Here is a 25,964-nt window from a genome sequence, read left to right as displayed (position 1 = left end):
TTTTCCCAATAAATATATTGATCTGCCATAGACTGTATATATTGTATTTGCCATAGAGTGGAACTATAGAGTGAATTGCCTGTGATGAAGTCGGTGGTATACACACACACACAAATATTCCTGGAATTATGGATAGGGCACAGTGCCCGGGATGCAGATGGTAAGATATTGGTGACACACACAGATTTTTACCTCCAAATCACACTAAAAGAAGACACTTGTAATGCTGTTTATTTGTTGATGTTTCTCATTCTCTTATTTATTGATCACTTGAGTGCAGAGTGTCCCTGTATAAACTCAGGGAGCAATAAGCTGGAGGGAGATCACCACCACACAGCCACCCAAGACTCCACTGCGCAGTGGGCATATCGGTGATCTTTCTTTCTCTCGTTCTCTTTGTTTTCTTTGAGCGTTGGAATAAAACAAAAGTGCTGGTAACATCAGCTCTGGGTGGGGGAGGCGCGAGGTCTCAGCCATGGGTCTCTGAGCTCTGACAGGATTGGCCAAGCTTGGAATGATGGGGTGGAAGAGGGAGAGGGGGAGAAAGGGGAGGGGGACTGGGAGGAGGAGGTGGCCTCTCGTCTCACTGCTGGATTCGGCGCAGCGACTGCACCTGGAAGGTCTGAGCATGGGATCCCCACTCTCTGTAGTGTTTGTACTCCCCTCCATGACGGTCACACTCCATGATGTATTGGTAGCCACGGTAACCTGGAAACTGGTAGCACACCCAGCTGGGGAGAAACAGAGAGTGACCAAGAACCATTTAAAGTCACCACACCTCAGCTGTTTTTACTTTTAATTAAATGTACCCCCCCCCCCCCCCCTCCATTATGTAATTTACTCAATTTGGTTTCACCAGGTAGCTTATTAGAATTAAGCAATTCTAGCAAACAGAAACATAGCAAACAGAGGGTCAGAATGTGACTTACGCTCCACTTTGGACCTGCATGGATCCGATCTCATTGTTTCCCCAGCCCATGGCCTGCAGAGAGGGGTAGTCATCATTCATCTCCCACTGCCGTCCAATGAAGTTCTCCCTCTCAAAGACAACAATCTTAGACTCCTTGTGGTTCTGTCGAATAAGAGTTGTGGAGGGGAAATGGTCAGTCTCAGTCATTATGCAATCACTTGAAGTCAAATGCAGCGGTCATTTGTAATGCATGTAACTGGTAGTAGGATAGATTATTGAACAATGTTATTTTGTGACCTGGACATATCACTGTAATAAATTAAAATAGACACTTTAAAATGAGTCTGTCACATGTTCCATTGTGATATGTGATGGCAATTTAATATGTACTGAAATTAGTATGTTTACTGACAGTTTGCTCTTCATACAGTTCCAGAATTATAAACTGGATTTTGTAACCAAACAGATACTGTAATTGTCTGCCTTAGCCTCAATTAATTCCTCACAATCCTGCTTGCTTCCTGTCTGAACAGCAGAAAAGAGATCAACACACAATCAGTGCGAGACAAACAGAGCAAGAGAGCCTGTCCTTCTTGCTCCCCCTAACCCCATTTGCCATAGTTTAAATAGGGAATGTAGATGTAAATGCAATGTGGGTATTAATACTTGACCCAGAAAAAGGGAAAAAGTAAACCCTATTTTAAATGCTTGCTTCCTCTCTTGATGTAATCTCCGATCTTGTATAATTTAATAGGCAAAGCCCTTTTCTTCTTCGTGGCTGTTGCAAATTTAGTTATATTATTTATTTAAGGAGCAGGGAGATGGACGATGTTTCCTCAAAGTCCTGACGGTGGGATGGCCTCAGACTCACAGCAGAGCAGACGGGGCGGAAGGACATCATCCTCTCGATGTGGTAGGCATTGCTGCCGCTCCAGGACTCCCAGCGAGGGTACTCCCCCCTCTCCAACACAAACTGCTGTCCACAGAAGCTGGAGTGCTCATACCCTGCCCAGCTGCGTACACAGACACACATGCAAACACACATGGCACAAACATAAAGATGGACACATAGCTCAATTCCAAAATATAAGGAGCTCTATTTTACAGATTTCCATTAGAGACATATGGACAGAGTCATTATAAAAATAGCATAATTATAACAAAAATGTTGAAGGTATTTGGGGCACTTTCTTTTTTCTTTTTTACATTAGAGTCACTTTTATGGAGTTAGATTAGTTTCATAATTCAAACAAACAAACGCAACACGATTCAAACAAACTTAACACGATCCAAACAAACGTAACACGATTCATACAAACATAACACGAATCAAACAAACAAACGTAACACGATTCAAACAAACGTAACACGATTCACAAATGTATTTCGTGATTCACAAATGTAAAGCGATTCACAAATAAATGACCTTATTACATTCGTTTGCAACCTGACAAACACAAGTTACAAATCCCTGCATTCGTTGGTGTGAATCCTTGCATTCGTTCGTGTGGATTTTTGGAACTTTCCTGACGCGCTTTGATCCACAAATGCATTTTTTCTAAAAGATATCCTCAGCAGCCTATCAGATCGTCTCTTCCAATTTTAGCCAATCACATTAACGTGTCTATGTGGACTTCAACAACCTGCCATAATGACGGACATCGTCTCCTTCAGATCACGAGCAATGTCGTCTGGTAGCATGTAGGTGAAATATTGCTTGTTAATCTTATTAAACCGATGATCATACCTGATTAAATATTGTTGAGAATGGCAGGATTCATGTTTAGTCATTTTCCGTGTTTCCTAGGCTAACGCAGAGCCCGTCTACCCATATTAGACATTCTCCGGTGATTGGCTAAAATTGGAGACATCTGATAGGCTGCAGAGGATATCTTTTAGAAAAAATGCATTTGTGGATCAAAGCGCGTCAGGAAAGTTCCAAAAATCCACACGAACGAATGCAAGGATTCATACCAACGAATGCAGGGATTTGTAACTTGTGTTTGTCAGGTTGCAAACGAATGTAATAGGGTCATTTATTTGTGAATCGTGTTACGTTTGTTTGAATCGTGTTATGTTTGTATGAATCGTGTTGCGTTTGTTTGGATCGTGTTAAGTTTGTTTGAATCGTGTTGCGTTTGTTTGTTTGAATTATGAAACTAATCTAACTCCATACACTTTGCACTACTTGGGTTTTTGTATGCTAACTTACGCTCCACACTCCACCTTCAGGGAGCGAACATTGTCCATGCCACAGTCCATGACGTTCTGGCAGGATGCAGTGAACTCCATACGCTTTCCCTGGAAGTTCTCCTGGTCATAGACTGTGATCTATAAACGCAGAAACACAGTGGGTATGTGGGAGAGTTGCAGTTCACTCCACCTGAAACCAAACCGGCTGGCCCTTGAAACTTTAATGATCTTAGAATCGATTCCATCTATGTGGAAGTCCCATCTCACTCTCACATCACTGTCCTGTTCAAGGAGGGATGATGCAGTTTTTTTCAGAAACAGATGGGTCACACATAAGGTGTGCTTGTTTTAAAGTGTCATGTTCGATGCAGTCAATGGGACAGTTTCAAAAGACCAGACTGAACGTGAAGGAGATTAAATCAAATGCTCCTCATGTATTCCAAGTAGTATCGAGCATTGGGTTGCTTAATTTGCTCAAGTTTACAGTTTGTAGCAAAAGAAGCGTAATTCCTGCAGTAATAGATGTGCTTATATTGGTAACAACTAAATTGTTGCTGCTTACTCACCTTCCATGGTCCCATGGGATTGGGATTAGTCAAAGCCATTCTGTTGGATATCTCAGTGTTGGTTGACCTACTGACAGAGAACAGACAGTCACATTTCTGCTAGAGTCTATATGGTAATAAAAACAGACAATACTAAATTGTCCTAGACCTGTGTTGCATGCTGGCATGCTTCTGTCCATGCCGAGATGCTCTAACTCTAACCCAAATTATATAGATGGCCTAGTTATGCCAAAATGCTTGAGTCTGTTGGACAAGGCCAAACTAAGTGGGGCCCTATCCTTAACATGACAATGTACCCATGCTAGGTCTGAAGATAAAAACATTGAAAAGTTTTTAGTACAGTGTGTGGAGTAGGTTGTGGAGTGCCAAATTCCACAAACATTATGGAATGGAAAACAATAGACTATATCATAACATAGTAGAAATAACCCACTTTTGTCAAATAGATTGATAGTTTGTTCGTTTTGGAGACTTGTAGCACACTACTACATTTCTGCAAATAAATTATAGCATGTGATCAGATTGAATATGAGGTTTTAATTCTAGTTTTCTTTGTCTTTGTTTACGTAAAAACATAGTGTATAGGGCGTGTCTATCGTATGTGGCATTGTAATTGGTTAATGTTAAGTGTGTATCATATCTGCATTTCATACTAATGTGACGTCAACTGTGCTGGCCAACTGAGTGTAGTTAAACCATACACTATAGGAACAAAACCATGAGTCCATCTCTGTTAGATGTGTGTGTGTGCATGTGTGTATGTGTGTATGTGTGTGTGAGTGACACCTCCTTTCTATACATTTTGAGGCTCAGCAGAAACAACAAAAGAAAACCGACACAAAATGTAAATGGACAATGGACAGTAAACGGCTATAGGCTAAAGGCTGCTATGGAGGGCTTACCTGACCTACCCCAAAAAATAGCTGTGCAGCAGTCTCGGGGGGCTCCACAAAAACGATGTCCTGACCCCCCTTAGTAAACAGGCCTATTTATACGCCACAGTGGGGAATGGCGTCCTGACCAGGGGTCCAGGGCAGGAGTCAGCACATTGCTGGGCCGCTTATTGTTTGAGATTGAGCCGTTGGGCTTTGGCCCCCAGTGTTGGACCGGGCCGAGGGCACGGTGCCCAGTGCCGATTAGCACAAGCTCCAGCCAGTGCCAGCCCATGACCACTTCTCACGAAGCACAGCATACTCATCATTACTATACATATATGGGCTGCACCCCACCCTGGCCCAGCCCATACGTTTATAGCCTTGCACACTCTTCATAGTGCACTTCCTGTACCTGCGGGGAAAATATTCATTTTTGAACGAGAGATGCATAGATGGAGTAAAAAAGTACACACCATGAAAGATGAAAATAATGTAGTGACTAGGTAGTATGATTTAAAAAAAAACTGACACTAGGACTATATTCCTGAAATGTTTATCTTGAGATTTTGTATAAAAAATATATTTTTTCCTACCTAAATGGTTACAATATTGTCTGGTAAATCAAGTGTACTATTGTAGTGATGAAGTTACGCATTCAGTACTTACTCACTGAGCTCTCCAGAGGCACTTGCAAGGCTTCCCACCTGAGTGACAACCTATGTAAACTCCAACTGACTTCTCTTCCCTTACCCTGCCACAGTTACACACACATCTACCTACCAGCTCACGCATACACGCACACACACACACACCCACACACACACACACACACACATACACACACACACACACACACACATACATGGTCGCTCATGCATACAGACATGGGAAACACACATGCCACCCATTCAAAGCCTGACATGGACCCAGGCATGCACAGACATGCGCACGCACTCACATACACACACTTGTACACATTAAGAGCCTTTGTGCACCAATGCTCTGCCCCCTTGTTGTCCCACTCAATTAACTGACATTCTTTTACTGAGAAACTGTGACAAAATCTACATGGATCTGCATATCTCTGATACAATTGATTTCTAGACTGAGATGTAGCTAGATTGTGTGTCTTTGTGTGTTGCTGTGTATATCTCTTTGTGAGTTTGTGTGTGTGTATGTGTGTGTTCATTTCTCAATTGGCACGGATGCCAAATCAGTGTGAACACGTGTGAGAATAGGTGTATGTGACTGGGTCAAACTATTATCATACTGTCACATGTCATCATGGTTCCAGCAAGTTCTGTTTGATACAGAGGAATGCTGTGTGAGTGTGTTTGTGTGTGTGTGGTGTGTACACATGTGTGACAGTCAAGGCTACTGGTCCATCAAAACAATAGGCCAATGGCACCCACACGCCTGTCCACATAATGAGGTGCTCCTGAGGTCAGCACATTGTTCTGCTTGGTGCTCAAAGGCCAGGATTGTGGAGACGCAGAGGGAATGAGAGTGAGAGAGAGAGAGAGAAAAAAAGAGAAAGCTAGAAAGAAAAAGGTATAAAGGGAAAAGGGATGATGAGGGATGAAAAAAACAATCCTGAGGTAATTTCATACTGTATACGTTGAGAAGTGTGCCTGCATTTGTGTCTGCTGTGGTTAGGGTCAGTTTGTAAGTGCCTGCCTGCATGTGACTATGTTTTAGAACCAGGGCTCAGCAGTAGGGGCTTTCTGCTGATGATGGTGGCTGTCCCTGGTCCCACAGTAGCGCTGGACAACAAAACAGGCCGCCTAGTCAGCATGGCACACTGAGAGATAAGCATGACCCTTAACCCCGCCCAAAGCCTCCCTCAAAAAAAGGATCCCTTTCATCCAATGGCCTGGGCGAATTCTGATGCAACAGACCATAGTGGGATGGGAATGTATATATATATCCCTACCCATGGGGCCCTATTCCAACACTTTACCCAAAGGCCTAAGCTGCGCTTTCCTGTCCATTCCTCCCTTCATAACCTGACAACAGCTTTTAGGTGAGAATTATACTTATCTAGAGCTTGCGGCATAGGTGGGCTTTCCTCTGCTTGAACTAAGGACTTTCAATATGGGGGCAAAGGGTGGGTATGCTCTGACCATCTAAACCAAGGAGAGTCAATTGGACTTTGATTTTTTCTTCCTAAGTTTGTTAGATCTGTCAAACAAGATACTGACTTCATTACTCTTGAGTATCCTCCTGAGTTGTTACAAGAAGAAAGTAGTTCTTAGACATTCTGTGGTACATTTCAAAAGGATGGCAATCCTCAGCGAATTATGGTCACATTTGATTCTGATCTCCTGTCAGCTTGGTAATAAAGCTTGACCAGTCTGTTCTCCGCCTATGAAAAATCTCCCATGTTGCATCACTGTGTAACTCTTTCAAAAGAGATTACTTTACAGATGTTTAGAGATAAGAAGTACAGAAAAACCATTATTCAGCTATGAATGTGGTTCATTGTGTTGGAAAGCTTTAACATTAAAGGGAGGGTGTTGAGTAGTGTTCATGAGTAAGTTACATGTATACTAGCGTATATTTTAGTGACAACACATTTAAGAGATTTTAAATCATTATCTTCATATTAATCGACCATAAGGGAACAGTTGCATGCCTGTTCTCATGGCATTAATTTATTTTGGATCTAAACACTCTAGGACTGTGGAATTGCGCTGTATACATTTTTCCTAATGTGTCTGCAGCATGTGCAGAAGTGAATGAAAATATTCTAACCCTGCAGCTCATTATTGCTCTTTTCTCCCTCTGCTTTCTTCTCTCTCTCTCTCTCTCTCTCTCTCTCTCTCTCTCTCTCTCTCTCTCTCTTTCTCTTTCTCTCTCTGTCTCTATAGACTCTAGCATGTCTCACACTGGAGTCCAGGGCAGCATTGGCAGCCACCCAGGCATGGGAATAAACAGGCACAAAGTATGTCCTCCATCTTCATTAATGACCATTAATATCAACCTTAAATAAACTGCTAGCAGTTGGCAGTACAAAACTGATTTATTGATTATTTTGTCTGGTCCGAATTTCCAGATGTACCTCTTTGAGTTTGAGAACTTCCAGGGCCGTAGAATGGAGCTGAACGGAGAGTGTCGTAACCTGAGTGAGAAGGGTTTCGAAAGGATTGGCTCCATCAGGGTGGAGTGTGGACCGTAAGTCGCTCAAACCGTAACAAATTAAAGTTGTAGAGAAATTTGTACAACATATTAACGCCATGAGACATTATTTGTGACAAGATGCTATGTTGGTGGAAATATCATTTTTCAACTTTCATTCCTAAAACATAATATGTATCTTTCATTTGATATATGTGCTACAATCACAGTGCTGTACTGTGTTTGAACTGTGTGTATATTGCAGTTACATAACATCAATTATATTTCATAAAATCACATTCTGTAAATCTAGTTTTGTTTTATAAATGTGTTAAAACATGTTCCCTGCTGTGAATTGTCCTTTACACAGTTGGGTGGGCTATGAGCAGCAGAATATGTCTGGGGAGATGTTCATGATGGAGAAGGGAGAGTACCCTCGCTGGGACACCTGGTCCAACAGCTACAGGTGTGACAGTTTCATGTCGGTTAGGCCGGTCCGCATGGTGAGTAAATGTCAACCCTGTATGAATGGATTTATCTATCGAACGATGGAATGGTTTTATTAATCTTCTTGTCTTTTTAGGCTTTTTTACTCTTTGTACATCTGACTCCACCCACCCTTCCGTTCATCCATCCATCCATGCTTCTCCTCTTCAGAATGTTACCTGATCTTCTTCTATTTTGTCCCACATACCTACAGGACCCCCAGGACCACAAGATCTGCCTCTTTGAGTGCATGAACTTTGAGGGCCGCAAGATGGAGGTGTGTGACGAGGACATTCCTAGCCTGTGGTCCTACGGCTTCCAGGACCATGTGGGCAGCATCCAGGTCACTGGTGGAACGTAAGTCCCTTATTGGATTAGTGAGAGGGGGTAATTACATGTCCTGAGACAGAGACTGAGACAGTGTAAAGGGTTTGGTGTGATTGTGTAGTTACAGTCAGAAAAAACATTATAGTACAAAGAAACTTCAAGCTTCTCACTGAGGAAAAACAATCAGTTCCAGCTAAAGTCATCTCTTTCTCTCTCTCTCTTTCTCTCTCCTTCTCCTTTCTCCCTATTAAAGGTGGGTGGGTTACCAATACCCCGGTTACAGAGGTTTCCAGTACGTGTTTGAGATGGGACCCTTCAAGCACTGGAATGAGTGGGGCGCCCACCATCCCCAGATCCAGTCAATCCGCAGGGTCAGGGACATGCAGACACATCGCAGGGGCTGCTTTGAGATGACCGCCTAGAGAGGGGCACTAGGCAGGCAACCGTCAGCTATAGCTGGTGTATGTTGGGTGGGGCTGGTCCTGGAGCTTACCACCTTTTCCAGCTTCATCGGTAGCCACTTAGCCAGACAATGCTATTGGATAATGAAATCTTTTGCTCCATCTCTATAACTTTTACTGGTAAAATTAAGTCATGTGCTTATGAGCCTTCATCCACCAACATTGAATACACTACACTGCCTATTGTATGGGCTGCCTTCCTCAATGCCTGAATGATACCTGTCAAAGTGATAGCCATGCTGTCCTGAAACCTGGTAAACCTACGGTACAGTTGCATTATGGTATTCATGATAGAGGGGTTTACAGCAAACTGGGTAAGAAGGTTTTTATAATAACAAGTAGTTTGTGTTCAATGGTTTGTTTCCATATCTGCAAGCCCTTGATTTTATACATACATTTGCTCACGTGTTTCTTAGCTATATATACATTGATGCCAAGTACAGACACACAATCCATTTGCTGTCTCAAGTAAACCATGGTCAGCTCTTTTGGACAGTCCATATACTGCAGTGACCTGAACTATCCAAAGGAAGTCACTGTTTCCTCATAAATTCACAAGACTTTCCATCTCCACTGCACCTGAAGGTTTTTTTGCTGACTTCTATCTTCAAAGAAAGGCTCTGGAACACAGACAGTGGATTCAATAACTGGGGGAAAGGGTATGGATGGAGAAAAGGCAGCTGTACCTGGGGTTATGGAGACTAGCCCACCTGTTGGTTGACCCCTCTTTATCACAATGATGGGGTTGTTCAGTAGGCTTGTGTTATGAACCTATATCTTTCTCAGGGATGCTGGCATCTGAAGAGCAACTTTCAGATGAAAAATAATAATAAAAAATCAATAAAGATTCAAATCCTCAGATCTGAAAAATGCCAGTGTCTTCTTTTCCTTCATAACTTCATTTAAAGAGCTCTGTTCATGTGACATAAATGAATGGAATTGCCTTTTCCAGTTACACTTTCCTACCAACTTTTTAAATCCTGCGAGCATTTGGCATGTGGATGTTAAAATTACACTCTCAAATTGAAATTGGATTATTATTATATTATCTGGATTATTATGGGCAGACCAGGCAACTATGGTTTGGACCACAGTTCCATTTCATTTTAAGCGGCTGCATGTTTTGTCAGTTGAAGTTGGGTGAGTCATCGCTGTTCAATGAGGGAGCGCATGACATCTGCCGGTTGAATCAGTTAGCGACAGGATCGTTGATGACAAATATTTTGAGACCTCTACTTTGCAATGGTCTGGTCTGTCGTGCAACACGACCGTTCCATTGAGACGATTTTTGTTTCTTAGCCAGACTACTTGACTTGACGTCAATTCTGAACCTGCAGTGTCCACCAAATGCAAGCGCGTCACCAGTAGGCTTTAACCAACGAACACAAGCAGCCACGGACCGAAGGTTTAAAGAACTAAGGATTTAGATTAAATACCGAGTGACTGAGAGAGCCGTTGAGTCTTAGTGAGACAGGGAGAGAGCCTGATTTGTATCAGATCGGGAGGGGGAGGAGGCACAGAGAATGAGCTATTCTTGTACCAGCACAGAAGCTGTATGTAATAGACAGGACGCAACTAACTGCAGCACTAAGGAACCTGCCACTAATAATACGAACGGTGGCAACGGAGGTAAAGAGAGTGCCAGTAGCACCAGTTCCCGCCAGCCGTATCACAAACCGCTCGTGGCCATGAAAGTGAAGAAAGGTTGCAACTCTACAGACGCGGGAGTTCCAGTAACTACGGAAGAAGAATTGTTGAGAAATCCCGTAATAACGGCCGAGGATGTACTTGGGTTACAGAAGATCACCCAAAGTAAGTGCACTATTAGCTAAGGACTTAAACAGGACGTGACAACCGTTCCAGGTAGAATAGGCTACCTGCTGATTCTTGCATTGGAGTGTCCTGTAATTCCTCACTTGCGTAGTCGTCTGTCTTCTTCTGTCATTAGCACAGCACTAGTACATAGGACTCTTTATTTTGGCCGAACAACTGGTTTCAGTTCACCGTACCTTGGACAGCGACTTACAGAGAAACAGAGCCTAATGATTGTTGCTTGAAAGAAATGTGCTAGTTACACTATATTGGCCAACCACGTTTCGAGTGTTTATGTCTCTGCATTGTCAACATAGCCTGGTAAACAATAATATCATTATGCAAGAAAAACAGACTGGCCTCTTAGCCAGGCAGACCTCTCTCTCTCTTTCGCTCTCTCTCTCTCTCTCTGTCTCTGTGCGTGCGTGCGTGTAAGTGCGTGCGTACGGATAGCTTGTTCTGTCTAATGCTTCCCCTGTCCATATCAATGAAAACAAAAAATCTAAATCCTTTTCCAGTGCACTCTGAGGTAACAGGTGGTCAGAGGTCTGTCCTGAGATTGACACAGATCCTAATTAAAGATCTGCTTTAGATTGTTACATACCTTACAGGTACAGCATGTATTCACTTTTAACTTATTCTTTCTCAACTTTGTTTCAACACTATTCAAATGGTTATAATTCACAATTATTATTCTTTGTATTTGATCTATTATTATTCTTTGTCATCTGAAATAGGTTTCTACAGTCACATAATGTTCTGTCATTGTGTCACTTTTTAAAATGATTTTCAGTATGTGATGGACAAGCATAACATTAAATCATCAATTGTAAAGTATGAAATTGCCATAAAAAATGTCTTCCACTTAAAAAATTCAAACACCTGTCCCCAGATTGATACACTGCTACCAAGTCAATTAATCCAGAAGATCAGTAGAGTTACATAAACAGACTCAGAGTAACAAGAAATAGAGACATTAACGTTCTATAGATACATTTCAATTGGTAGCCCATCATAAGAGTCTAGCGAAACGCAAACCTCATTTTATGGGCATTGCATTGACCCCAAACAACCCTCTTGTCTACAGTCATCCTCTTTGTGTCTGTGACATACAGTATGTATCTACTGGGTAAACCACAGCAAAAGAGAGGAATCAGGGCTGCAGGGGCAAGATAAAACATAAATCACTCATGGCACATCATCTGTACTCTCTACTGACATGTAATCTGGATTAGGTCACAAGGGAGGAATGTGGTGAGCTGCAATGACCTGATACTCTTCAGTTAATTAATGCCCCCGGAATGCAACCCAAACATTAGAAACGTCCGCACATTTATGTTTCAGATAGATAGGTTGTTCTGAAGGTCAATGTTTTCAGGTTTACTATGGTGTTTGTGGCCCCTCAGATAAAAAGGGTAATTAGGAATCAACGACTGAAATTGATCCAAAACAGCATTTTGTTCTCAGAGGCAACTGTCAATGGTGGCTATCATGTATCAAACTGATTCCATGCATGGTAATGATGTATGTTAATTAAACATGTCTTGCCGTAGTAGTATATATACTGTATATATATGCAATTTGGACATGGGCTGTCATCTTTTTCAAACATCTCATACACTATAATTTCAAATAGGGGGAAAGCATTCTAGATAGTCAATACATAACATCTCTGCACACAGAGGTTATGTATTCAGAGGGTAATCATCATCATACCATACAGATAGTAGCAATCATACCTTTCACTCTGAAACTGTCTGTATATGGAAAGATTGTGTAAAAAAAGACAGGAGGGGCAAACAGCAGTTCCATCTGGTGCAAATAACTTCCATGGTGGTGCTTTGGGGGAGGTAAAAGCATCCATTTTGGGGGTGGCGTGCTGACACAGTGGCTCAGTACTGATAAGGAGCCTGTGTTTTCCTGACACAAGAGCGGATGGAAGAAAATGTAATCTGGCTAGTGGAGAAACGGCGCTTGGTGAAATGAGAAATGGTAGCTCATCAGAAGCCCATGTGCCTGTGATGTACGGAGGAGGAAATCATATGCACAGAAACAGGGGAAATCAAATATCGCAGGCTATCTGCAAGGATTCATTCAGCATAAGGGTCATGTTTTAGACGCAGTGTGAGCCTGCACACTAGCCTGTATTTCAGACTGTTGATAGTAAATATTCACTTAATTCAGAGGTCAAGGTGAATAACTATTATCCGTATAAATGTGTATCCATATACACTTGTAGATTAGGAGTCTATAAAATTATATAGTTTATGAACAAGTAGCATGCATGTGCAATTACTCATTCCGCCTCCATGTGTATCTGTGATCTGTCCTTGGTGCTATCAGATGAATACAAAGTGCCACAGGCATTTCAAAACGGTCTCTATGGTTGACTCATCCCATTCAAGTGAATGACTTCACACATTAAACACAGGAAGATAATACCAGTTACATTTGCGCTGATCTCATCACTTACAACTTCACATATCTATTATTGATTTTCTACAAATCTCTATCACATTGCAATCAACCTCAAAAGAACCCTCCGAACCTAAATGATTGGTCGTGTTTATTACAGTCCTGTAAAGCCTGCAGATATCGAATTTATAAAATGTTACTGTCAAGTGTATTTGAGTATGATTTTTTTTTATCTCGACAACATCACCAACCCTGCCTTTAATTACTTTGATGTAATTAATAAATGTATTTATGTTTATATCTGGATAGATTATTATTATTATTATGTAGACATTTTGTGGTGAACTTCACCAGAACGGCTCCATCGTCCTGTAATATGGTCCAGAGACAGTAACTGTAGTATTATTGTGTAGGTTTTCATAAAAAAAAACACAGGTTTTCGACACCTCTTTTGCATACCTGTTCTATGAGATTACCGTCATCTTATTTCTGCTATGTTTACCTTTGGTCCGTGGAGGTGTGAAGAAATGCCCTCCTCTCAGTACAGTACAGTACACAGGTCTTCATCCTTGCTTGACAACGCTCCATTGATTTAATTTAGGCCATACCATTCTGTCATCCATTTAAAATGTTGAAACCTATACAGAGCATGTGTTTACCAACACCTTCTGTTGGGCAAAACCTGCAAAGTGCTTAAATTCTTTTTTCTGCTGGGTGACCTCACCCCTTCATCCAGAGCTTTCTGCTGGGTGACCTCACCCCTTCATCCAGAGCAGCCTCGCTCGCCCCACAGCCTCTCCAGATCTGTCTATCTGTAAACATTGCACCACCCGCCTGCATATGAGCAAGGACACAATCCCCTGACTGTATTTCCAGTTTTTGTGGCCTCTACCACAATGGCCACAGCTTTAATTAAAAATTGATCGCCGTGGCACTGTTTAAATCTGCTCTATACAAGCTGTCACAAGGTCCGTGATGTATGAGGGTCATTCACTTTAAGGGACAATGCTGTTTTCTGGGATCCAGCCATTGTTGTGACAGTGAGTCCTTAAAGAGGGAGTGTTGTCGCTTATTGCGATGACCGATATCACATCTAGCCTATGTCTAATGAAAGCAGTGGCAAGGGAGTTCTGGTAGCTGTAGACAATGGTAAATATCTAAGTTTTATGCTTGTAATTTATTACTTAATGAAACATTTGCTATTTTACTCTTCACCACAAAGACATTATGGTGCACATTTTCTCCTTTGAGTAATTGAGAATGTTCCGGTCAGAGCAGGACATTGACTCATCATTGTCTGTGAGTGAGTGGGTGAACGTTTTTGGAAAATATCCTTTGATTCAACTCTGATGAAATTGTACAGATCGTCATAAATTCTTTGAAAATGACTTGCCAACACGTAAGGTAGCATGAACCTGAAAAATGCTCTCCTATAATTCGCCTAATTTACTGAAATAAATACAAGTATATCTTTCCAAATAATAATGTCAGGGTTATCGTTGCACTGAACCATCCTTGTACAATCATGGAGTTGACCTCTTATAATTACAGGGTTTGGTTAAAACGCTCCACTAAATATCAAATCATGTTTCAGTGCTTCAAACAGTGTTCTGAGGTCAGCTTTGTTGTTGGTGATAGTTGGTAGTTTCATTTGGAACAGACTAAGCAGAGCCTTAAAGCTTGAGCTGAGTCATGCTGCTGCGCACGCTCGTGAGTTCAGCCTTTGAATTGGAAGACACTGAGGGACTACCGAGATGATTCGTACAGTGGCAAAAAAAGAGGAAATAACAAAGAAGATAACGAGTAGTCTATGTGACAGCTTCATATTCCAATGATTTCATGTAGCTCCATTCTTTCCAACTTTGGCACAAAATCCTATCAGCCAACAGAAGCATTCAAGATGGCCCCCAGCTTCCGCTTTGAACTGGTAACAGTTAGACGCCAAAGGCCCCAGTGAAATGGTGGATTTCCCTGCTAGCCAATGGAAAGCTGTCAGAGTGATGTACTAAAACTGTGTACACAAACACTCTATCGTAGTCCTTTGGCTCTGTGTGATGCTATGCCTCATAAGCTGCAGAGTCTTTACAGTTCAGTTTGGCTGAAGCTCTCGTAACCCCAAAACCCCATGAAATGTATCTGCATAAAGTTAGATTAGTAGTCAAAAAAAGTAGATTAATAGAGAATGATTCTGGAAAGGATAATATTTTCTTTTTAAATAGAAAATCCATTTAACCCATCCCCCCCCCCCCCCCCCCCCCCCCCCCCCCCCCCCCCATGCCGTTCTAGAAAATCCCGTTGGTGCACTGGACAGGCTTAAATAATTTCCTGCACCACTGTGAGAACCACTTGGGTTGAACCATTGGCAGCCATCTTGCCAGGCCATCACTGAACATAAGAATTTGTTTTTAATGATTCTGCCTGGTTAAATAAAGGTAAAAAAAACTAAATAATAAAGGTTAAAAAATCTGCACAGCGTTAGAGGAAGTGACCATCCTTCATTAGTCCTTAAAGATATATACAAGCACATAGATCACAGTGAGTTGATTAGATAAAATTGTGGTTCTTAGTGTGTATCAGAAGACATCTGACAGGGTGGATTCCATCTTTTTATTGGCTTATGTGAGGAGTGTACAGTCTGGACAGGAAGTGATGTCACTTTCTAAGATTGTCACGAGGAGTGGTTGTGACCCTGGTGTGGTTAGCCTTATGCAGAGCCCTACACATCAAAAGTGTTCACATGTGAAATGATGGTGACCCTGATGTGCTTAGCCTATGCGGTGTCTAGCGCAGCAATGTTGAGTGCTGTCTTGAGGAGTGTTAGCCACAGAAAGATCCCAGACACAAATGAGATCTAAGGCCGGAAGACGTATTCATGGGTTCCCAGCTAAATAATGAAAAAAGGTTTGAAAATAGGTGTACATTGGTAGTTTTTCAAATATCATTGTAGATTATCAAAATATGTACTTAACAATCTGTCATGGCTTCCCCACAGTCTACCATGGACCATGGTTGGGCTGGTTTTCATTGAATATTAGCCATTCCAGTCAGAGGGAAAACACAATACTCACAGTTCTCAAGGATTTAATTGAAGTGAATAAAAAAACACACACACTCAAAAAAGCACACATTTTATCTGCACTACTTCGATCATATCCCCAATTTCACAAGAACCAGCTTTTTGACTGTGTAGATAGACAGAGCAGGGATTCTCATCTGCATTCAGCTGTTCAAAGACACAACCTCTCAGTGAACCTCTTAGCCAGCCAATCGCCTGCAGGCTCTATCATTATGAGACGTGTTTAAGAAACACAGCAGGCCTATCCCTATCCACCAGGGTATCCTCAATTCTTTCAAATATGCAAAATGCTATGCTAATGCATCTGTGCCCTATGGGCGTAGCACTGAAACCTGATTTGATTTGGGCGTGCCATAAGCAGGTGTTCCCATGAGGTTTACAAGCCATGTTGTCATGTCTGATATAACAGTAATTTACTTATGGATTGACAGCTTAAGCTGAATGAAAAGAATAGAAGTGCGTAAAGCATTGATGCAAAAAATAAAACAAAAAACACTAATTCCCGGCTAATCTTGAGGTTTAGCGGCTATAAATGGCACAATGAACGCCACAGACAGCCATTTTGTGTCTAACGGACTACCTCAAAAGAACCACTTAATCGTTTGTTATTTTACTCTGTAGCTTTTTTGAATTATGTATCTCTGGAAGCTAAATTTCAGTTAAATTGTTCGGTACATACATGTTAAAGTGGGAAGAAAAAAAACACATCACAAATGGAGAAATGTTAATGAGTAGGCCTATGCTGCAATGCATCTAAATGCTGTCAGCATCAAAATAAAGCTGATGTCTTTTGATTACCAGTGTAAAACCAGAAACAGAATGTTGCCTGGCACAAGACTTGCTGGCCATTTAGCCTACACCACTTCATCCGTTGCAGTAGGTTACCTGTAATGTAGTGTTTCATTAGCATTTGACTGAAGTCTAATCCTAGCTGCGATGCCCTTCTTTGATTCGATCCTGTGCCTTGTTTATGTAAAACGGCCAGGTGGAAAGGAAAGCGAGAAAAAAGGAAACCAGATACAGTTGGCACACTATCAGAAGGCTGCGTTGCTAGGTGACAGTGTTAAAGGAAGTGAAGTGGTGCTCTCACGCCGTGAGGGAGAGGAGCTTAGGAGATGCCCCCCCTCCTCCACTCCCCTTTCCCCTCACCAGAACTATCTGCTGCTTGTCAAAATGACACACACACACACACTTGGGTCTAAGAAACCATCAAAATGTGTCACCGAGGTTCACCCACAATCCCAACAGCAATTTACCCATAATCCATTTAAATTTTTCAGCCGAGCACATCAAGCCCTATGTACACAAAGAGAACCCTGAATTCAAACCCACAGCAAAAACAACCTTGCCTCTGGAAAAACTAAATTATAGCAGCTTCCATCACACTGACACAACAGAACAATACACTGACCAAATTGTTTTGTGATACACTTTCTTTACTGATGTTCTCACATAATAACCCATGGACTTCACTCTCAGTTGCCAACCTAAGCTATTTGTTGCAGACCTAACACTCAATGTACAATATGTGATAGATAGCCCCCTGCTGAAAATCCATCTTGATTTTGTAAGAGAAAAACAGCCCTATTTCAATATGTGTGTGTATAATTCTGGAATAGTGACAGTACAATGTGTTGCTTGAAAAAAAGCAATCTGAGTTTTTCATTTAGGCTGTTTGAGAAGGTATAAACAAGTACCTTTTTTATTTGTAAAAAAAAGTTGGCAATCTAATGGTGATCTTTCTCAAAAAGGTAGCTGAAAAAAAAATACTAAACTGAAGTGTAACATCTATGATCTTAAATGAGATTAATTACATTTGGAAGGAACTTGACAAAGCTAGACAAAAATGGATACACTGTAATTATAGAGAATCAGTCTATAGTTGGCTCCAGTTCTTTTGGCTACTGGATGAATATTTGGTGATAATGAGTAACCTGCTGAGCAGCGGTGTGTCCAGACATTTTTGATAGGGGTGGCACCAGGGGTGGCCCGCCTCTGACTGGGCATATAGCCAATCATATATTGGGGTGGCCAATCAGATTTCAGGGGTGGCCCGTGCCACCCTAGGCCACTCCCTGAACACGCCCCTGCTGCTGAGGGTAACAAACATTATTGTTCTGCATTTAAATTAGAGTAAATGTGTTCAGCTAGACATGGTTTTGGGGAAAATGTTCCACCTGTACATCTGTGCGACTTGGATTAGGGCAAACGTGCCACGGCGCCAAGCCTGTTCCAGTCTGCCCAGTCCATCTGTGGGTTATCTGTCTGCCCAGACAGAGCTGATTGACAATCACATCACTCGCTGGAGCACAGATTCAATTCTAACACCAGCCGTGTTCAGGCTCCCAATATGACTTCTTTGTTGTATGAGTGGCGCAAGGGATAACAGCAGATTTCCAACTGTAGATACCAGGATATCCTATTGAGTAGATACCAACACAGGTGTTCAGATTGTAGGACACACGCAACCAGTACACATTAGAAGATTATACAGAGGACAATTAGGGAGTCAGATGGCTGAGAGGTGAGGGAGTCGGGCTAGTAATCAGAAGGTTGCCGGATCGATTCCCCGCCGTGCCAAATGACGTTGTGTCCTTGGGCAAGGCACTTCACCCTACTTGCCTCGGGGGGAATGTCCCTGTACTTACTGTAAGTCACTCTGGATAAGAGCGTTTGCTAAATAACTAAATGTAAATTAAGAAACATGGTGTCTCCTGGTAAAATGCCCTACCACATAAGTTAATATAACTTCTCCCACACTATGTTGATGTGCTGTAATTTGATCACATACTGCGAAAGAAATCTCAGATTTTATAACAATAATTGAATGATTTAACTTACTGGACAAAAGGTCAGAACAGGTTCTGTTTGTGTCATTTGCAGAAAGAAGGGCAGTGCATTCAGTGCTGAGCAGAGGCCCCGCCTCCTGTCCTGTTCAGGGTTCTACCATGAGGTGGAACAAAGTCAAAGCCTATTACTTATAGGCATCCTGATTATGCTCTCTATTTTCTGGTCAGTGAAGATGAAAGTGTCTGTACAAGATGAAGAAGCTACTTTGGACAATTGAGATAAACCCTTTGTACTGGGTACACAGAGCGTTCTGTTCATTGTTTTTCTTGCATAACTGATTGGTTCTCATCTCATGTTCAGATAGCAAAGCTCTTATCGCGCAACACAGGAAGTCATGCTGTTGGTGCCATGGACTGTGAGTGCCAGAGTTGCCTGGGTAACAGTGGCTTTTGTCCCTATGGTGGTTGTCAAGGGTCTAGATATGCCCAGATGGGCAGACAAACAGACATATACATAATTTATTATAAGGTCAGTCTTAAGAAGTACTAAAAAATGGATCATTAATAGCTTGTGGTGAATATTACACAATGCATCATCTGTTTTCCTATGATAATTCTTGAGTTGCTCCACATCCAGGTGTTTGTGCAGACTGTTCTGTTTCTGCTTTACTTGGAGTCCCAAAATGTGTCGTAAAATGTTCAGTCAGTGCAGATAAACTACACTCATCACACATTGAAGGCAGTGTGCCAAACTCATATTCAGAATTAAGAAATAATTCAGAAATAAGAGCATCTTACTGCCTAAGATGTCACTGTGTTCTAGTGGTCTCCACTTCACCTCTCACTCAGGCCGATCTTGCTCAAAACAAAACTGACTCGTAATCCTTAGTGAATGTTCATACACACAAGCGCGTCAGCACACACACACACACACACACACACATACACTCACACACATACAACTGATGTAGGTTTAAACCTAGATTACCCATCCCTTCATAGCATGTTGTGATAGATACTGTATGATTATATTTAGTGACAGTCCATGAGCTGTATAAACACATCTCATTCTCACCTGGCATTTAGGCAGATAATTACCATTTTACAGTTAGTACTGATGAGCCATTATTATCTTCTGACATATGTCTCCTCTCCACAAGATGAGGGAGGTTGTTGGTAATTGCTTTCACTGTTATATTCCCATTGCGTAATATGTGTCTCAACACTACCTTAGGGTTGCAGTGTGGATTACAACAATAAATGAAGAACTCAAATCACATAACAAAAATGGCAAGGCCATTCATATTGACACAATGTAAAAATATTGTTGAGAGAATTATAGCAGTAATATTATGTTTCCTGCATAGGTACAATATAAGAAAGTGTGCAGTATTATCATAGAAGTGTATATCGTAGAAGTGTGTTATCTATTCTACTGTTGGCCCTGATTACTGACGATATACTGTATACTGTGAGAGACTATCCCAAGAAAGTTCACAGACTGCCAATTATATAAATTAACCTAATGATCCCACAGTCAGGATACTGCTGTAGGACTACAGCAGATGTGTGAATGCCTTCTGAGCCCCTCCTCCCTCTGCACAGACACACATTTTCACACTCACACACACCATGTGACACAGCCAGGTAGCTGGAGGACTAAAAATATCCCCTAGCGTTTGACTAAGGCCAGTTTGGCCCATCTGTTTCCTAACCTTAAGGATGATAAAGAAAGTGTGTGTGTTTCTGTGTACCAACATAGTGTCTGTGTGCTTGCATGTTTTTGTGTGTGCAACACAAGACACAGTGTACTGAAATGCTCTGTATGGGGGGGGGAGTACTATACAACAAAATATATAGTATAATATATAGTATCCTCCAATCCCCTTACCGTCTCGTCTCTCTATCTATCCATGTGACAGTGAAACAATATAAGCCTCTTAAGCCTAATCCAGCCCCATAGGGAGGTGAGTCTCACTGGCCCTGCCCAGAACTTCACACACTGCCAACATTGCTGACACTGCTGCCATACTGGTGAAAACATCCAACATCTCCTAACAATATACTGTACTTGTATGCCTTGCTTTGATAGGATACTTCTTATAATTTTAAAGATTCTTATGAAGACTATTTACATTCATAAGTGACTCATTTTTTGTATTTATATTTTACGATCAAGATTAACTTTATTGTCCCACAAAGTGGAACATTTGTAATCACCCATTTGCACCTAGTTACTGTGTGAGAAAGCTTCACATCCAGGCTGATTTGTAGCATATCAAGGAAAGAAATAGCCAATTATGGCAATTATACAATGATGCATTGTCTACATTGTTTAATTGTTCTATTCCTAAGCATTTAGAACTGCTTTTTTTGTTAGTTTGACTGTGAAATTGATTCTGTACAATCTGATCAGATGGTATCTTAGTCTCTTAGTCTAAGAGCCTGCAGTTAAAGAAGCTACCGCCTGCTAGCGTCATATTGGCATCATGTGCCGAATAAAATAACCTTCTAAACCACATAGGGAGGGGGTGGGCTCTCAATGATACCTATGTTTGTGTAAAAAGCTGATTCACCCATTCTCATAAATGTTCAACACGTCTGTCATATTGCATTTTTCCATCAGTCAGGAAGATTGATTTCTTATTAGCCAAATGTATAGACTTACAGCTGCAAAATGTAACATTTGAAAATTAAATTCAAATACGAGAAAGAGTGTTTCTAATTCTTGTTTTGAGTTTCACTGACAGTAGTTTCATGACATAAGTCAAGGAGGAAGGCTCAACGCGTCATAAGGGACACCTACTTACGTATTGCACCTTTAAAGTTGACCTATTCTAAACTGTCACAAACATTTTCTTTCCTGTTTCAGACTACCTATGTTCTCCAGACAAGAATGTGCACATGATTGACTTCACAAGGTTCAAGATCCGGGACATGGAGACGGGGACTGTGCTGTTTGAGATCACTAAACCGCCAGCATTGCGTGAGTGTTAAATCCAAGGAATGGCCAATAGGCACACTACTGTGGTTAATTATACGTGCAGTATCTATACCATAATGAAAGGAAACTCATAATGCAAGAAATCTCTGTGTGTGCATCGGCACTATCTATAATTACAGGATTTCAATCTATAGTTCCAGGAATCTGTGTGTGTATTATTCACCAACATCAGCAACTGCATCATGGGCACTGTGTACTAGTATATTATGATATGTATAGGCTTCTCTGCTGTTAAGACAGATAGGCAATATTGTGGCTGACTCCCTCACCTTCGAAGCAGCACTTCATTATTTTCTGCTTCCACCATCTCTGGAAATATAGTCCATTGCTGAAGTGCTATAAAATGTTTGCTTTTTGTATTGGCCACTCACGCCTAAGACCTGTGCTATATTTTGAATGAAATACTACCAATGTGTGAAGATAGATTTATAGAAGAAGGGGAACCTGAATCTATTGCTGTATTCCCCTGCTCTTTCCATCTTCCACAACCAGCAGGTTGTTGGACGTTTTTATACCTCAGCCAATTAGGGGGAAACTAAATAACTCTTTACATTCAAAAGATCTGTAGACGTGGTATCCTTTCTGATCCACAGCAGGCAACAAGAAGGACTTCGACCCGAACGCCGGACGTTTTGTTCGTTACCAATTCACCCCTGCCTTCTTGCAGCTGCGTCAGGTTGGAGCTACGTAAGTCACATCTAAAAGGGCAGCCAGCAAAGGGGCTTCAGATTTATGACCCCAGCGACCCCAATTATTTTTATGATAATAATGCAAGATGTAGCAATGGGGTTGTATTGATAGAGGATATTGCTTTACTACAATACACTATTCACTCTTTTCTTTAAAAGAATGACTGGTATGTGTACTTTTACAGAGATGGGCAAGGGAGAGAAATCATTAGACATTGCGTCCTTAAGCACTGAGTAAGGATGTGGGGGCGATTTAGAGACATGCTTATCGGAGAGGAGACAGATGGGGAGGGGGTTTGGGGGCTATTCTCGGAGAGTGAGAAGTGTGTGTGTGTCTGTGCCATTGACATCACCCAAGGAGGGAGAAAAACAGTAGGTAGTGGATAGAGACAGTATAGGTGATAGAGAATGTGAACGCACAAACAGAAAAAGAGTGATTGTAGAAGGACATACGGTCCAGTTATCAGGAAGAGAGTGTGCTCTTCCATGAGATAAGTGCACAGTTGTGTCTTTGAGTAAGTATAACCAGAGGCCAAGTAACCCCAAATTTATTTTCCTATTTAAGTTATCTTCTTATCTCTTAAGGGTTTTTTTGAACCACGTACTCTTTCTAAATCTCCCTCTCTTTGTCTGTATGCAGAGTGGAGTTCACCGTGGGAGACACGCCTATCAATAACTTCCGGATGATCGAGAGGCATTACTTTCGCGAGCAACTCCTCAAGAGCTTCGACTTTGAGTTTGGCTTCTGCATGCCCAGCAGCAAGAACACTTGCGAGCACATCTATGAGTTTCCCGCACTCTCAGAGGAGATCAGTAAGTAAATTAATACACATGATGCTGATAGACTCACAAACAAACACACATATTACATTTAGTCATTTAGCAGGCGCTCTTATCCAGAGCAACTTACAGTAAGTACGGACATTCCCCGAGGCAACTAGGGAGTAGTGGACTCAAGGACACAACGTCATTTGCATGGCCGGGAATCGAACCGGCAACCATCTGATTAATAGCCCGATTCCCTAAGCCATCTGCCCCCCCACACATATACTGATTCCCGTGAGTTATGCTGTATACTAAGTTCTGAATGCAGGCGATTCACGTCCACAGTCCAAAGTTCATGACATTTTGATAAACTCTGATACTTTTGAAATGGGCGGAAATTAGATCACAGAATCTTAACATCTACTTCCTGTCTCTACTCCTTCAGTGCGAGAGATGATTCAGCACCCCTATGAGACGCAGTCTGACAGTTTCTACTTTGTGGACAACAAGCTGGTGATGCACAACAAGGCAGACTACTCCTACAGTGGGGGTCCATAGGAATACGACCCCCCATCTTAGGCACTACCCACCCCCCCATGTCAGCCCTTGAGGACCAGAGATTGATGGACTGACAGACAGATCACAAGCACAGGACGGGTGGACTCTCTCTCACTCAACAGACAAGAGCGTCTCTCCCCAAAACTCACCCTAATGACAAATGTATTTTCCTGTATTTCCCCTGTTACAGTACATTACAATTCACACAACCCCTGAAGCTGTGTGTGTTTATCAGTCAATGTGATACACTTCACACAGGTGAACATACAGAAGCTGTCTCTTCTCTCTAACGTTCCTAATAAGACATTGACATGGCTGATCATTTAGATAAAAAGCACAACTGTTACCGTTTGTAGGGACCAGCTGCTGTGAGTGAGATTAAACACGAGTGTTATGGAAACATTAATCTGCAAAAAAACTAAAACAAGTAATACCATGAAAATAGAGACAAGAGTCACACAGTGTCTGCTTATCCTCACTCTTTCTCATTGGTATTTAGCTGTTCAATAAGGGGGGGACTGACACTGCAGCCATCAAGGGACCAATTACTGAGAGACAGAGAGAACAATGCATTGATGTAATCAAGGATTCTAGATGAACAAAACTTATATTTCTACTAGGATTTTGGCAAACTTTTTTTACTTGTAAAGAAAGTCAATGTTCTTTGTCATTTGAATTTCGTCTAGCCATGGATCTGAATTATTTGTCCCTCGGACTGTAGGATTACAAAAATATGATGGTATTGGTCATCATTATAGTCAGCCAGTTCTAATGACATCATGGCCCATAGAGTGGGATAGTTACTTATCATGTGAATGTGTTGTTTGTATATCCACATACTCATACAGTAGCTCAGTCAGAAGTATTTTTTTAAATAGCCACATCCAAAGTGTCAGACCGAAGTGTTAAGTTCATAGAAAGTCAAAAATAACAGACTCATTTTGATATCCAGCCACACTGTTCAGTCTCAAGAGATATACTTTATTTATAGTGTATGTGGTTAATGTCAAATGAAATGTACAAAAAAAGAGATGTAAAGTTTGGACTGTTGAATGCCACTCTGGGAATAAATATATGTGATTTTTGGGGGAAAATATTGAAACATGTAGATTTTTTTGTCTCGTACTGGACAGGTACATTGCGATGAAAAATTAATGACACAAACCTACAGAATTCCAGCCAAAATTAACCCCAAAACTGATCTATACAGGGATAAAATGGTATGTTTAATAATTCATTAAGGAAATAAATAAAGACAGCTGGTAAAGTACCTTGTTTCCTATGGCTATTTAGTCTACACAGTATCATAACTTAGGACCTGCAGACAGAAATACATTTTCAGTTTTTCATGACATCAAAGCAAATGCTGTTTAGCAAGTGAAATGAATTGATGGGTGAATTGATGCTGGTACATTCATCAAGAGCAAGAACAGCAGATCGAATGAAGCAACACTCAGCAAAGCAGCCCATATTTTTGCAATGGAACATGTCCAAGTTCCTTATTCAACAGGGTGAAAATATTCAGATATAAAAATGTAGACATTTAGTGGAGAATGGACTAACAACACAATTACAACAGGTAGATGTGGTTTATACTCATATAAACATACTTTATTTTACAACAGCTACATCGTAATTAATGCAATTGCAAATCCATTTGTATCTTCAAATCTGTTAACAAGCAGCTTAAATGGTTGTTTAGCTCACTGCCGCCCCCCACAGGGTCTTGGGTTGTACTAACTGTGCTTTAAGATACAATACACAAATCCTCAGTGTGAAACTAATGTGAAAACATGTACAAAGTGGCGTCTCTTCATTAGCTACCACAATCACACGGGGACTTTAAATCTTTACAGACCACAAACCTCAGTATTGTTTACACTGTGGAGGTTGAGGGAAAGGTCATGGTGAGTAAGCTCCC

The 25,964-nt window shown here is 41.4% G+C and overlaps 3 protein-coding genes across 9 annotated transcripts; 2 read left to right on the top strand and 1 right to left on the bottom strand.

Moving 5' to 3' along the window:
* Window positions 1-234: 234 nt before the first annotated feature.
* cryba1a (crystallin, beta A1a) lies at window positions 235-13,757 on the bottom strand. 5 transcript variants are annotated; one of them, XM_047035893.1, is made up of 6 exons: window positions 13,665-13,757; window positions 3,670-3,739; window positions 3,123-3,241; window positions 1,782-1,923; window positions 930-1,072; window positions 235-731 (listed from the first exon to the last, which is right to left on the bottom strand). In XM_047035893.1, exons 1-6 carry the CDS (start codon window positions 13,748-13,750, stop codon window positions 584-586), a joined length of 708 nt encoding a protein of 235 aa, XP_046891849.1. In that variant the 5' UTR covers window positions 13,751-13,757; the 3' UTR covers window positions 235-583. The 5 variants fall into 5 exon arrangements, with proteins under 5 accessions (XP_046891849.1, XP_046891853.1, XP_046891851.1 ...); XM_047035897.1 differs by lacking the exon at window positions 13,665-13,757 and adding an exon at window positions 4,581-5,068; XM_047035895.1 differs by lacking the exon at window positions 13,665-13,757 and adding an exon at window positions 4,572-5,067 and having other exon boundaries at window positions 3,670-3,736.
* Window positions 6,549-9,224, top strand: crybb1l3 (crystallin, beta B1, like 3). 2 transcript variants are annotated; one of them, XM_047035899.1, is made up of 6 exons: window positions 6,549-6,567; window positions 7,415-7,488; window positions 7,600-7,718; window positions 8,032-8,164; window positions 8,362-8,504; window positions 8,728-9,224. In XM_047035899.1, exons 2-6 carry the CDS (start codon window positions 7,423-7,425, stop codon window positions 8,894-8,896), a joined length of 630 nt encoding a protein of 209 aa, XP_046891855.1. In that variant the 5' UTR covers window positions 6,549-6,567; window positions 7,415-7,422; the 3' UTR covers window positions 8,897-9,224. The 2 variants fall into 2 exon arrangements, with proteins under 2 accessions (XP_046891855.1, XP_046891854.1); XM_047035898.1 differs by lacking the exon at window positions 6,549-6,567 and adding an exon at window positions 6,620-6,651.
* On the top strand, window positions 9,850-24,526 carry unc119a (unc-119 homolog a (C. elegans)). 2 transcript variants are annotated; one of them, XM_047035891.1, is made up of 5 exons: window positions 9,850-10,747; window positions 21,900-22,013; window positions 22,628-22,718; window positions 23,361-23,533; window positions 23,931-24,526. In XM_047035891.1, exons 1-5 carry the CDS (start codon window positions 10,459-10,461, stop codon window positions 24,041-24,043), a joined length of 780 nt encoding a protein of 259 aa, XP_046891847.1. In that variant the 5' UTR covers window positions 9,850-10,458; the 3' UTR covers window positions 24,044-24,526. The 2 variants fall into 2 exon arrangements, with proteins under 2 accessions (XP_046891847.1, XP_046891846.1); XM_047035890.1 differs by having other exon boundaries at window positions 22,625-22,718.
* Window positions 24,527-25,964: the final 1,438 nt, after the last annotated feature.

Source organism: Hypomesus transpacificus, chromosome 15 (assembly GCF_021917145.1).
Source record: "Hypomesus transpacificus isolate Combined female chromosome 15, fHypTra1, whole genome shotgun sequence".
NCBI lineage: Eukaryota > Metazoa > Chordata > Actinopteri > Osmeriformes > Osmeridae > Hypomesus > Hypomesus transpacificus.
Note: the sequence above shows the minus strand (reverse complement) of the source record. Positions and strands in the feature narration are given on the sequence as shown.

Excerpts from the sequence above, each read along its gene's own strand:
- cryba1a (XM_047035893.1), bottom strand. The coding sequence starts at position 13,750 with ATGGAGCGTTGTCAAGCAAGGATGAAGACCTGTGTACTGTACTGTACT. Across the intron at positions 1,073-1,781 it reads TCCGCCCCGTCTGCTCTGCT|AACCACAAGGAGTCTAAGAT; the intron begins GTGAGTCTGAGG and ends CTTATTCGACAG. Across the intron at positions 732-929 it reads ATGCAGGTCCAAAGTGGAGC|CTGGGTGTGCTACCAGTTTC; the intron begins GTAAGTCACATT and ends GTTTCTCCCCAG.
- unc119a (XM_047035890.1), top strand. The coding sequence starts at position 10,459 with ATGAGCTATTCTTGTACCAGCACAGAAGCTGTATGTAATAGACAGGAC. Across the intron at positions 22,014-22,624 it reads CACTAAACCGCCAGCATTGC|CAGGCAACAAGAAGGACTTC; the intron begins GTGAGTGTTAAA and ends TCTGATCCACAG. Across the intron at positions 23,534-23,930 it reads CGCACTCTCAGAGGAGATCA|TGCGAGAGATGATTCAGCAC; the intron begins GTAAGTAAATTA and ends CTACTCCTTCAG.
- crybb1l3 (XM_047035898.1), top strand. Across the intron at positions 8,165-8,361 it reads CGGTTAGGCCGGTCCGCATG|GACCCCCAGGACCACAAGAT; the intron begins GTGAGTAAATGT and ends ACATACCTACAG. Across the intron at positions 8,505-8,727 it reads ATCCAGGTCACTGGTGGAAC|GTGGGTGGGTTACCAATACC; the intron begins GTAAGTCCCTTA and ends TCCCTATTAAAG.